This window comes from Notolepis coatsorum (assembly GCF_963971535.1).
Source record: "Notolepis coatsorum genome assembly, chromosome: 8".
Lineage (NCBI taxonomy): Eukaryota > Metazoa > Chordata > Actinopteri > Aulopiformes > Paralepididae > Notolepis > Notolepis coatsorum.
This window is the reverse complement of record NC_140172.1, coordinates 75,737,027-75,750,461: the sequence shown is the minus strand read 5'-3', so window position 1 is coordinate 75,750,461 and position 13,435 is coordinate 75,737,027. Positions and strand designations below refer to the sequence as shown.

Below are 13,435 nucleotides of genomic sequence, written 5' to 3'. Positions count from 1 at the left end.
ATTATTATTATTATTATTATTATTATTATTATTATTATTATTCTGTTTACAATTGAACTTTCCATGAAAATGATCTATAAATTCAGCATCTTCTGAAACATTTATAAACAGAAAATTCATAAAAAATGGCACCAAAATGAGTAGAAATTTGGTAAATTCCAGTAAATATTGCAATTTTGAAACTGTTTTCTCCTCTTAAGTATCATAAATGGATTCTGCATCCTGAATAACCCACAAAACAACTCCAACATTGTTGAAATTGATCAAGTAGTTTCTGAGATTTGTCCATTTAGGCGATTATGCTAATTAATGCTAATTATGCAAATAAAAAAAGTTGCCCAACATTTACAACTTAGCATCCGGCAGTTTCTGAATGCTGGGGACCCGTACTATCCCTATCCATCATAAAACTTTGGTGGTTCCGAAATTTCCGGGTTCACAATGGGGCTCTATGGGATGGCAAATAGACTAAGATGACAAATCCATTGAGAAACGGACCTTCGCTCTCCACGGTCACGGAAGTGCCACAGATGACCCTACTAGGGGGTTTGCTTGAGCTGTGGAGCTCTCACTATGTGACAAATGATCCCGACTGGAAGGATGAGGCATTAAGTTGTGCTTCAGAAGGAAACTGTCCTTCTATAAACTGTAAGTTACATTGTTAATTTAGTTTGTATTTTCTTTTCTAGTTTAACTTATTCAATTAAAGACATTTGAACTACAATATTGTATCTACAATTACATTTAAAACATTGTTTGTTTTTCTGTTGACAATATAATTTCTTTATATATTGAAGGCTACATCCTGCTACCTTTTTCAGCTTCTCTATTTCAAGGCAATATTTACAAAAACTAAACTAAAACTAGTGATTTCCTATACAAACATGTTTCCTACTAATTATGCATAATAATAATCTGTTCTGTGCACACGCGAGGGAACATGTATGCGCATGCACGTGGCATCATTTAAACAGAGTACAGGCACTTCTGATATTACGACTGCACCCTTGCATTTAACACAAAAGGATGACCCTCATGCATTGCAAATTTGCATCAAATTCAAAACAGAGTGATGCACAAAATAACTTAAAAGAAAATAATAATTTAAAACAATGAATAAAGTGCATGAAATAATAGGAGAAAGAAAACGTTAGGAACTTGTTACATTCACCCACACAAGGGCTGAGAACTCACAGCTCTCTTTCTCTCTTGCCCCTTCCTCATCTCTCTCATCCCCCCTCTCTATCTCTCTCACACACACACACACACACACACACACACACACACACACACACACACACACACTTTGAGTCAGAAACAAAAATAGTATCAATGAGAATATCAATAATACACCTGAGTGAAGTCTAGTAAAAAAAAATATATATATATATTTTTTTGTGTTTTATTTTTTTATTATTTTTTAAACAAACATATAAACAAACATGACAACACACGATAAGATATACAAGCATTATTAACAGTGCACATCCAATGAAATCACCATATAGTTAAATGTCTTATACAGGATATACCCCCAATACCTGCTATCTAATACCCTACACACATATGCTCTAGCTCGTACCCCCCCCTCCCGGACCCCCCATTGGATAATCCATCCATTATCCCTCGCTCCTAACCAGACACTACCATTATATGCTAGCTTTTATTTTCTCCACCACTTCTAACCACATTGTCATTTTGGATTCATTGAGACCCAAAATTCTTGCTGTAGATATTTCTTGATAAATCACATCGAGATATGTAATAATCCAGATTCCAGACCTTTCGGCAATTTTTTTCCGGTTGGAACCATCGTGATGCTATCAGCTTTTTAGCCACTGTGATACCCGATAAAACCAATCTCTTTAGCTGTGGATGTACTGCATACTCAAAAACATCATTCAGCAGTAATACAGAGGGGTGTACAGGGCCCTATTCCCCGTACCTGGTTCAACTAAGTCGATCAAGAGTCCCATTATCCAGATTCAGTTAACCCGATGTTTGAAGCCGGGATTTTCCTGTTCCTCGAAGGTGGATTCAGTCTCGTTAACTCGAACCAGACTTGAGACCCAGGATAAGTGTGCGCGGCCGCTTCAGTTGAAAAGCCAGCACGTATCGATAGCAGAGATCCTGATTTTCCAACGGCATTGATTGATTAATTGATTTAAAACTTTATTAACAGATTGCAGTACGGCTCAATCGCCTCGCAGACAAGTTAAATGCGTTATCTATAGGCTAATTTTAAGTCCCTCATTACCCCAATCAATCAGATTATATTTCTTTAAACTTGCCTGCTGGCAGTAGGTTTATGGAATGGATAATCAAATGAGATCTTGCTAGCGAAAATAATTAGTTAAACTGTTATACAGAATAAGGATACGGCTCTCTTACCCATTGATTGATGTATGGTGGATCTTTTACTTATCTGCACTGTGGTGTAACGGTTTCTGCTTTTGACTTTCACACAGGCGGCCCGGGTTCGAATCCCACTTCTCCTAGTCTTTTCCTTCTTTTTGCAATGTAGGAATAATTCAATTTGGTGCACATTGAGAGCTATATAAAGAATGACATCCTCAATGCATGTAGATTTATATTATTTGAACTTAAAACTAGGCTACTTTTGCGTATAATCATTAATATTATATTCCAAAAAAATTATATTGGAAACGCAGGGTTTCGAACACCGGTCGCCCGGTTGCCAGGATTCAGCACTAGCCGCTGCGCCACTGTGCCAGACGGGATATACTCATTGTTTATGCATTAATGGACGAGAGACCCGTGTTTAGAATATTTTTCTTACCAAAGAATGAAGTTTTATCTCTTTATTCTCAAATGCATTAATGTGACGTCAACGGCTCATTCAATTTCTCAAATCCGTCAAACAGCGCATCTCATCAGACATTTTAATCCCAGTTACAATATCACACAAAAACCACAATCCACGCAGAGACACTTCAATTTTATGCTTGAATGAAACACAATCCGGGCGCTCCGTTAAGCAAATCTACAGCGGAGAATATACGAAACTAATCAGAGCCAAACGGCCGATAGGTTTCATTCATTAAAAATATCCCTGCGGGATTCACATTTGCAATGCGCCGTTATTAAAATAACCACATGCAGCGTGTATCGCGACTCCGAGCGCCGTATATGACGTGCATTATTTTATTTAGGACAAAGTAAATCTATAGGCTCAATATGATTTATTATCAGCATTTAGTTCTATTATTATACATTTCAAAAGCCCCCTCTAGGAAAACGAAGCACAGAAACATAATTCAGAATGGTATAAATGGGATCTAGACTGTGAGAATCATTTCAGGAAGCGAGCTGTCATTTCTTTGCTGGGGCGTGGCCATGGTTCATCCGGCTAACTGAAGTTAACCCTGCTCTCGACCAGGCTCAAACTTTTTGATCTGTTGTCATGGTGATTTGGACAATCGCGCGTCGGGGAACAGGAAGGTCCGGCTTAAGTCAGACTAGACAGGAAATTATCCGGCTAACTCAGTTATCCAGGTACGGGGAACGGGGCCCAGGTATATTCAGAGTTAAGAGATTTGATAATTGCTGGGTCACCTCTTTCCAGAATATTTTAACTGGTGGGCAGTCCCAGTACATGTGCATAAATGTCCCCTCGTCCCCATTTGTACATAAGGAGCATTTGGAGTCTTGTTTAAGACCCATTTTTTTTCAGTCTTATAGGAGTCAAGTATGTCCTGTCCTGTGAATATAGTTAAGATTTATTTGTTGATGGTCTGGGTTCCTTGATGTAAATCGAACATTTGCCCAGGCTTCTTGCCAATCAAAATCGCTTTCCAGGTCTGGTATATCCCTCCTCCAGACGGAGTCTAGGTGGAGGGTTTCATACGAGGACGTTAGTAATTGATGATAAAAATCTGAAACAAAACCTCTCGATGTCTCTCTTTCATAGAAGAATTTGTGGTATCTGTGGTGTTCAATTGGTATCTTTAATGGAACACTGTGAGACTTCAAACATAACAATAACTGTGTGTAAAAAAAATTTGTGGACTCTGTGAGATTAAATTTTTTGCGTATTTCTTCATAGCTACAGAAACCCTGTTTGTTAAAAACATCACCTAATGAGTGTATGCCTTGCTTTTCCGATATAGGGAATCTTATAGGTCGTTTTCCAATCAAGAGTGCATTGTTATTGAATAAGGGAGTATGATTGTGCCATTTATGTGGATTAGAATGTTTTTTGTGTGTTTCACGCCATATCCGGATCGCATGAGTAATTATGGGGCCAAATTTCCATTTGCATTGCTTAATTGATCATTTAGTGTATGCTATGTCCTTCAGTCTATGTGGGGCTACTATATTTTCTTCTAATTTTCTCCAGGATACTAATGCTTGGGGATCAAACCATGTTGTCAATGGTCTTAAAGTGTACGCCTTAAAATAGTGGAAAAAATCTGGAAATGCCATACCACCGTCTGCTTTGTTTCTCTGTGCTGTGGATCTTTTTATACGTGGTGGTTTGTTATTCCAAATAAATTTGTATGTGGAGGAGTGTAATTTTTTCCAGTAACCCTCTGGAGGGGGTAACGGTAGCATTGAGCTGAAGAAGTTGATTCTAGGTAGTACGTCCATCTTAACTATTGATATCCGTGCCTGTACTGAGTTTTTAAGTTTTGACCACCTATCAAAATATATATATATAAAAATATATATATATATATATATTATTTTTTTTGAAAAAGTTAATCGTGAGTTAAAAAAAATAGTGGCGTTAATAGAATCGGACGTTAACACGTTAATACCGCGTTAACTTTGACAGCCTTAATAAAAAAAATTGTATCCTCTTTTTCTCCGCCTGATTTTCTATGCTTTTTCCTTCCATCCCAATTTTTTGTCGTTATGCCAATTCCCCCCCTCCCCTACCTGGTCGTTGTGCGCATGTTCCCCCTACTGGTCGGTACAAGGGAACCCTGAAGTCTACCGCATGCTTCCTCCGACACATGCGGAGACAGCCAGCGGCTCTCTTTTCACCTGGCAGCGAGGACTCTCATTGGTGAAGTGTAACACGTGGGAGGTCATGCTGCCTTCACCACTTCCTGCCTTTCGCTGAGCAGGCGCCCAGACCTGACCTGTAGGTGTCGCTGTCCACAACGCCAGATTACCACCCACGACTTCCCTCCCGCTAACTCAGCCAAAACGAGTTAGTATGACGATGGGCCCAAGCCGCAGGCAATGCTGACTCCGGGAGTCGAGACCGCAGCCTCTTGCATTGGTGACGAGCGCAATCTCCGCTACGCCACTCGACCGCCTAGCCTTAATTATTTTACAGATTACTTTTGTTTTTCAACTTTAAGTGTAAATGCCATACAAATACAATACATTTTACTGTAATTTGACAGTAAGTATTTGGCAACCATTGATGCCAGACATTTACCGTTTTCTTGCAGCTTTTTTTTTTGTATCTACTTTTTCTCCACATTTTCTATTTTTCTCCCATCCCGATTTCGTATTATTCCAATTCTACCCTCCCCTGTCTCGAACGTTGTTAGACCGGCTGCAATGTGGATGAAGCCTTGCATCACGTGTCCCCTCCGGTACACGAGGAGGCAGCTGTCGCATCTTTTCACCTGCACAGCGCGATCTCTCAGTGGCGAGGAGTAACGTGTGGGAGGCTCACGCTGCCCCCGATACTTCCTGATTCTGCTGTACAGGCGCACCAACCGACCTGTAGGAGTCGCTGTCCACAACGTCCGATTCCCACCCACTAGCTTTCCCACCCCCTAATACTGCCAATAGTATGAACGACCAGCCAAGCCGGAAGCAACGCCGAGAGCTGGGCTCGAACCCAGCATCTCCTGCGTTAGTGGCGAGCGCCTTGCCCACTGCACCACTTAGCCGCCCTCTTGCAGCTTTTTTTCGTACAGTGTGGGACCAGTTGAGCTAAAGGTTTCGACGTTGACTGCGACCGACTAATCCATAGTTTACACTTGTCAAGAGCCAATTGTGCAGTCGTTCAGTATTGGCATTAATAAATTAGATGTCATGCTAATATGTCATGTTCTACACTACTACATTACCAAATTACTTAAACTCAACAGCAAAAAGACAGAGCTCATGGTTGTGGCCCCCAAGGCACTGCTCGGGAAGGTTGGGGATCTCCTCCTCCACGTTGACGGCTGTTCCATCTCCCCGTCTCTCGAAGTCCGTAACCTGGGCGTCACCCTTGACTCCACACTTTCATTTCACTCCCACATCAAATCTGTCACCAAGTCTGCCTTCTACCACCTCAGGAACATCTCCCGTCTCCGACCCTCACTCTCAGACTCAGTGGCGGAGACCCTGATCCACTCATTTGTCACCTCCCGGTTGGACTACTGTAATGGAGTCCTGTTCGGGGTACCCAGCAAAGCCCTGGACAGGCTCCAGTATGTCCAGAACTCAGCTGCCAGGGTTCTCACTCACACCAAGCCCTGGCAGCACATCACCCCCACCCTCATCCATCTCCACTGGCTTCCAGTCAGGTTCCGCATCACCTTCAAATTCCTGCTCCTCACCTACAAATCCCTCCATGCCCTCGCCCCCCGGTACCTGTCTGATCTCCTCCACCAGTACACTCCATCCCGGAACCTACGATCCTCTGATCTAGGTCTCCTCTCCATCTCTCGCACCAGGTTACGGACTTTTGGGGACAGAGCCTTCAGCGTGGCGTCCCCTACCCTCTGGAACTCTCTCCCCCCCGAAATCCGCAACGCCCCAACCCTGGACACCTTCAAATCCGCTCTAAAAACACACCTCTTCACCAAGGCTTTCCCCATCAGTTAGTTTTAGATTAAATTAGGTCCATTATCCCCTACTTTCCCTCATCCCCTCTTCCCTCTCCCCCCCTACTTTCCTTGCCCTATGTTTTGTCCTGATTGTAAAGCGACCTTGGGTTCTATGAAAGGCGCTATATAAATTTGATTTATTATTATTATTATTATTACTATGATACCCAATAAAACAAGTCATTAGAATAATAGAAGCCTACTTTGCTGGAACTATTCATTTTGCATGTATACAGTAGGGGAGACCGGGGCACAGTGGATCAAGGGGCACAGTGAATCAGTGGCTATTTATAGAAACTTGTACACAGGAATGCCTTGATGATGTCATCAGTGTGTGCCTCTGGTTAATCCATATCTGAAAATGTGTTTAATTTCCAGGCAACACACTTTTGTGAAGAATTGAAAGGTAATCCCCGTTTTGTACCATCAAATGTAAAATTTCGGGTTTCTTAAGTGATTCACTGTGCCCCGGTAAAAGGAGGTTGCTTTGTTTGTTGACTAACGGCAATATTAACTCCTCAATTAAACTTTTTTATTCCAAATATAACTATATATATATATATATTATATCAATCTGTGCCATACTATTGCATGCTTTATCTGGTTTCAGAAGAATTATGTATAAATATATGGACTGATTCACAGTGCCCCAGGTAGCGATCCACTGTACCCCGTTACTGGGGCACAGTGGATCAAATATATATATATTTTTTTTTAAACTTTGACCAGTCAGCTGGTTCTTTTAGCGTTTATCGCTTTTTCTGGTCAAGCATGACCGACAGAAACAGGTTGAATGGGGTATAGATCGGGGGAAAGACACTCTGAGAAAATACGGCGAGTCCGGGAGTCGAACTCGTGTACCCCAGATCCGTGACGCGCACGGTTGTCCCCGACGCCGAAATAGCGTCCGAGGTACGCGGTGAGCTACTGGAGCTCCCCTGGATCAAATATATTTTTACATTCAACCCCATCTCAGCATCTCATATTTGGCAGTTGGCAGGATATGATAGACATGTTTTATAGAGAACATATTCTGCTATCAATTCCACAGTAGACCAGAACCATGCTGTCATCAAGCCAGGAAAAATGCTGAAATATAAGATTTCTGATCCACTGTGCCCCGGTCTCCCCTACATGTATGTGTGTGTGTGTGTGTGTGTGTGTGTGTGTGTGTGTGTGTGTGTCTGTGTGTGTGTCTGTGTGTGTGTGTGTGTCACTATCACTAAGGGGTCACTAAGCTTTTCTCCACGCATATTTATGGTTATTTCTGGAGCATTAATTTATCCACTCTGGTTGGATGGTGTATTGTACTTGTGCCGTATAATAACATTACATTTGAATTAGCGATGTTCGATATTGGCTTTTTTACCGATATCCGATATACCGATATTGTCCAACTCTTAATTTCCGATCCCGATATCAACAGGGTCCCCCGCCCCCAAAATGGAATAATTTCAGGTAATTAACATTACATATCTCTTGTCGTGGAATTAACACAACATTATGCATACTTTTCACAATAAATAAAATAAGAATTTGTTCTTACTTGCTTGCCTGGGTAAATATAGGTTAAATAAATGTAAAAAAAATTATAAAATGCAGAGCCTCTACTCTTCGCAGTTTACGCTTGTCTTCACAGCCTATAATATGACACGCCCACTGATGATGTCACGATTCGCAAGGAAAAAAACAACTATTTTTCGGTTCCAGCTGAGCACCGACTTTTCACGTTCCGAACCATTTACAGTGTGAACACGCCGGCCGGTTTGAGATTAGGTTCGGGAACCGGCACCGAGCCCTGCCGGTGTGAAAGGCCTATTATGTAACCCTATGTAAGCACACCATTGTTTTGGTCTGATATGCTGGTGCTCTAGTGTGACATATAGTGGCTGAATGTTATTTAGAACACTTTTAACAGGGATCATGTTACTTCTGTTTGACAGAGCCTTGTCCAGCAGCCCAGTACCAGTGCCAGAGTGGAGACTGTATCCATGGCAACGGCCAGTGTGATGGTTCGGTGGACTGTCCAGACTCCTCAGATGAAGCTGACTGTGGTGAGCAGCATTATATTAAAAACACAACACTAACATTTAGGGGTGTGTAACAATCGCAATGCATCGATCCTAAGGTCAAATCGCATCGAATCGTGGTAAAGATATTTCATGATGCATTGAATCGTTGCCTGAAGAATCGTAAACAAATCGAATCATTGTGGGGTCAAATATTTACACCCCTATTATTGACCTATTCATTCATGCTGAGTGAATCAGTTCCCCCAGCCACATTTGTGTATACAATTGTTTTTGGGGAAGTAACTGATCGAACATTAATCGAATCGAATCGAATCGTGGTCAAATTAAGAGATTTCATGATGCATTGAGTCGTTGCCTGAAGAAACGTAATCGGATTGAATCGTTGTGGGGTCAAATATTTACACCCCTACTAACATTATATTCTAACCTAATACTAACATTATATTCTAACATAGTTAGATTAATATCACCTACTAACATTATATAATATATAATGATAGTGTTTCTGTGTGTTCCAGTGCATGTAGTATCAGTGAATGGTACAGAGCGTCTGAAGATCCAGGTCCAGACCTCTCTCTACACAGCCTGCGCTCACCACTGGAGCCCACAGACTTCTCATTCCATCTGCAGATACCTGGGATACAGGTAAATATACATCTGCAGATACCTGGGATACAGGTAAATATACATCTGCAGATACCTGGGATACAGGTAAATATACATCTGCAGATACCTGGGATACAGGTAAATATACATCTGCAGATACCTGGGATACAGGTAAATATACATCTGCAGATACCTGGGGTATAGGTAAATATACATCTGCAGATACCTGGGATACAGGTAAATATACATCTGCAGATACCTGGGATACAGGTAAATATACATCTGCAGATACCTGGGATACAAGTAAATATACATCTGCAGATACCTGGGGTATAGGTAAATATACATCTGCAGATACCTGGGGTACAGGTAAATATACCGGCCATGTTTACCATCTTAAATTTGTCTGTCCCCCTTGTGCTCAATAAAAGATGATAGTCTACTGAACAGAAGACATTGCCCAGATGCAACCAATAGTATGCTTACCTAGCCACCCTGTAATCCCATTGATATGTTACCAGGGTAATCACATTGATATTTAACCAGGGTCATCACATTGATATTTTACCAGGGTAATCATTGATATTTAACCAGGGTAATCACATTGATATTTAACCAGGGTAATCATTGGTATTTAACCAGGGTTATCACATTGATATTTAACCAGGGTATTCACATTGATATGTAACCAGGGTCATCACATTGATATTTAACCAGGGTAATCACATTGATATTTAACCAGGGTATTCACATTGATATGTACCCAGGGTCATCACATTGATATTTAACCAGGGTAATCACATTGATATTTAACCAGGGTCATCACATTGAAAGTGGTCCCTGGCCAAGAAAACAGCATACAGAAAATGTTCATATATATAGAACAACATTAAAACAAACAAATAAAGATAGTGAGCTAGTGAGATCACACAAATAAAAAAAATAATCTTAAAACAGACAATATTAAATACATGAGCACTCCATGGCAAGAAGGTGTCCAATTCTTTCGTTACAATTTTCAATTCCAATGAGGGACTCCTTCAAATCAAAAGGCCACTAGAGATGACATAACAGGTATGTGTACCTGCCGTACGTCCTTCATTCACTGGGGGGAACTATCTATGACCCACTATAGTATGTGCTCCAAAGAGCACCCATTCTAGTTATTATTATTATTATTATTATTATTATTATTATTATTATTATTATTATTATTATTATTATTATTATTGTTATTGTTATTATTATTAGGGTTGGAATAATAACACATATTGTTATTATTATTATAATAACACGTATTATTATGTTGTTGTTGTTGTTGTTGTTGTTGTTGTTGTTGTTGTTGTTGTCTGAATGTTCCTCAGGGCAGGTGAGGCTCTTCAGGTTTCTGTAACAGCTGGAGATTCTCCCTTCATGACTCTGACCTCTGACCCCAACGGGACCCTGCAGACCAACACCAGGTAGGCTATATATGAATATATAATATTCTATGTATATTACCAGGTTTCACGTCATCTATATTTTATATGAATATATAATATTCTATGTAGAATAATACAGCCATCATTGGATCACATACACTCAGGGGTGTAAAAAGTACCCAGAAATTATACTTAAGTGAAAGTATGGGTGTTTAATCAAAGATCCCCACTTTCTAGTCTTGCACAAGGACCAATCAGCATGGACATGGGCGGGTTCATTTTCCATTGATGGGGATTTGATTGGCTGTTTTTAAATAATTGCGGCCGCAGGATAAATAACGTTAACGTTAGTTCGGCCAGAGAAACAAATATACTAATTAAAATGGTTGGACCTGCAAGATTTGTACTTTGTAGGTCTGCATTTTAAATGTGATAACTAGGACCACAGGATAATACAGGCTGTTTAAAGTGTGTCTCTCTCCCTCCGGGATGAAATAATTTAATATCATATGAAAACTTGGCCCATGATGGAATGAGTTTGAGACCCCTGGTCTATCCCTTGCAATAAAAATAAGTTTTAACTTTTACTTTTTAGTACTTAAGTAACTCTGACTTGCATTAGCTTAGCGTAGCCTAGCTTAGCTGCAGTTAGTGGCTAGCTTGGCACAGCGGCATGGATGTCTGCAGTGGGTCGAAAGGGGGGAGAGAGAAAGGAGAGGACGGAGAGGAAGAAGGAACGTGCGGGTGGTCAGGAGACATGGAGGAGGACATTGAGAGCCATGATGAGGCAAGAGGGTTCCACAGAGGCTTCGCAGGGTTCCATTTCCCGCTGGTCGGGGGTCAAGGGTGACCGGGATGCGAACAACATGGCGGGCTCGACCCGGGGAGCCACTGCGGGGGTTGGCCGAGGACATTGGGCGCCTGGCCAGGCGGGCGTGAGGACATATGCCCAGTGTGCAGAGCACACAGCTAACTGTATGTTGTGTACAGAGCCGTGGTCGAATGGAACTCTCTGCCATGTGCAGAAGAGCCATGAGTAAATTGAACTCTCTGCTGTGTACTGTGTGGGTTTGGGTTGAGTACTGTGTTTAGCGGGTATTGGGGTGGGAAGCAAGACGTCTCTGTGTGGGAATGGCGTCTCTCTGTCGGTCTGGAAACAGGAGAGCAGAGCAACCTGGAACCAACGGAGTCTTGGTGGTTGTCGTCTCTTGCGGCCTGACGGAGAGCGGAGCAGCCGGTAACCAACAGAGCACGAGTGAGCTAGCAGTTAGCATAGCGTCGTACCCGGTAGCTATGGGCTAGCAGTTAATGTAGCATCGTACCTGGTAGCTAGGTGTCGCTACCGGCATCGTCGCATAGCTAGCTGTTGGCATAGCATTGTGTGGGGTGGGAGTGTTGGGTACTGTGTCATGAATTTATAAAACCCCCACGGACCTCCCGGACAGTGCGTGAAAAGAGGACATGTCCGGTCAAAAGAGGACGTTTGGTCACCCTAGTGTAGTTGGGGGGGGGGGGGGGGGGGGGGTATTTTGTTGACGGTGGGTAATTTTGGTTCGTCCCTCGGGATAGTGTAGTATGTGTGTGTGGGGGGGGGGTTGTGTGCATTTGAAAGATAATATATGTATATATATTAGAGCTGGGCCGCTGACGCAGCAGACTAGTATCGCGCGATAATATAATTGACGCTGTTGATCTATAAAAAACAAAAAAAAACATTTTATTTAAAAGAAAAATAATGTTTAACCTTTATTTACCCAGGGTAGGTTCGCTGAGCACAGATGCTCTTTTTCAGGAACGCCCTGCTTCACATTCACACAGTTCCATTCACACCTGGGAGCTGCCCAGTACAACCACAGTTGACACCATTGGCCACTGAGCAACTCCACTGGAGCAGTTGGGGCTCAAGGGCACTTCAGCGGTTGGTGTTCCTGTCGGTCCCGGGGATCGAACTGGCAACCTTCCGGTCACAAACCTGCTTCTCTAACCTTTAGGCCACCGCTGCCCCACGGGCTGAACTGAATTGAGTGACCTGACTGGTTTATGGGAGTTTAAGACACATGCTGGACTGAAAATGAATTGTTTGTTTTATGAAATGTTTGCTTATGATTTGAATTGAATCCAATACATGGACATTTTGATTTTGAATTGAGCATGACTCTTGAGTGGTTTTTGAATTTATGAAAAGGTAATTGATTGTTACATTTGAGCAAACTAACCTATGATTTAGCTTGCTCAGTAGTCTAGGCCTACTATTAATTAAATTATTTGTCTACCTTTATGTGGTACAGTCTTATGCCGGAGCTATAGGCCTAATTAACCAATTAAAAAGGTAATTTGATTTGCATTGGCAGGGTTTGGCCCTGTCTGGCACCCAACGGGAAAAATATTATAGGCACTATAAGTAGACACCGCTACATAAAACAAGCTGGTCTGCCTGAGTGACTGGTGGAAGAAGGAGAAATAGAGATTGGACTGATTGAGTCAAGCCATGTCACATAGTTCAAGTTTGAAATGCTTCTTTCTGTTTTGCTCCTGAGAGTGTGCTAGATACTGTACTATTCTGTACTGGTAA

The 13,435-nt window shown here is 41.8% G+C and overlaps 1 protein-coding gene across 1 annotated transcript in view; it reads left to right on the top strand.

Moving 5' to 3' along the window:
• The window catches only part of tmprss15 (transmembrane serine protease 15), a gene marked incomplete at both ends in the record, with an annotated part of 325,512 nt that overhangs the window by 196,517 nt on the left and 115,560 nt on the right, over positions 1 to 13,435 (top strand). Inside the window, 4 exons of the mRNA XM_084320458.1 lie at positions 8,747 to 8,857; positions 9,355 to 9,481; positions 10,807 to 10,902; positions 12,024 to 12,118. Coding sequence (XP_084176584.1) covers positions 8,747 to 8,857; positions 9,355 to 9,481; positions 10,807 to 10,902; positions 12,024 to 12,118 — 429 coding nt within the window. The remainder of the gene's footprint in view (positions 1 to 8,746; positions 8,858 to 9,354; positions 9,482 to 10,806; positions 10,903 to 12,023; positions 12,119 to 13,435) is intronic.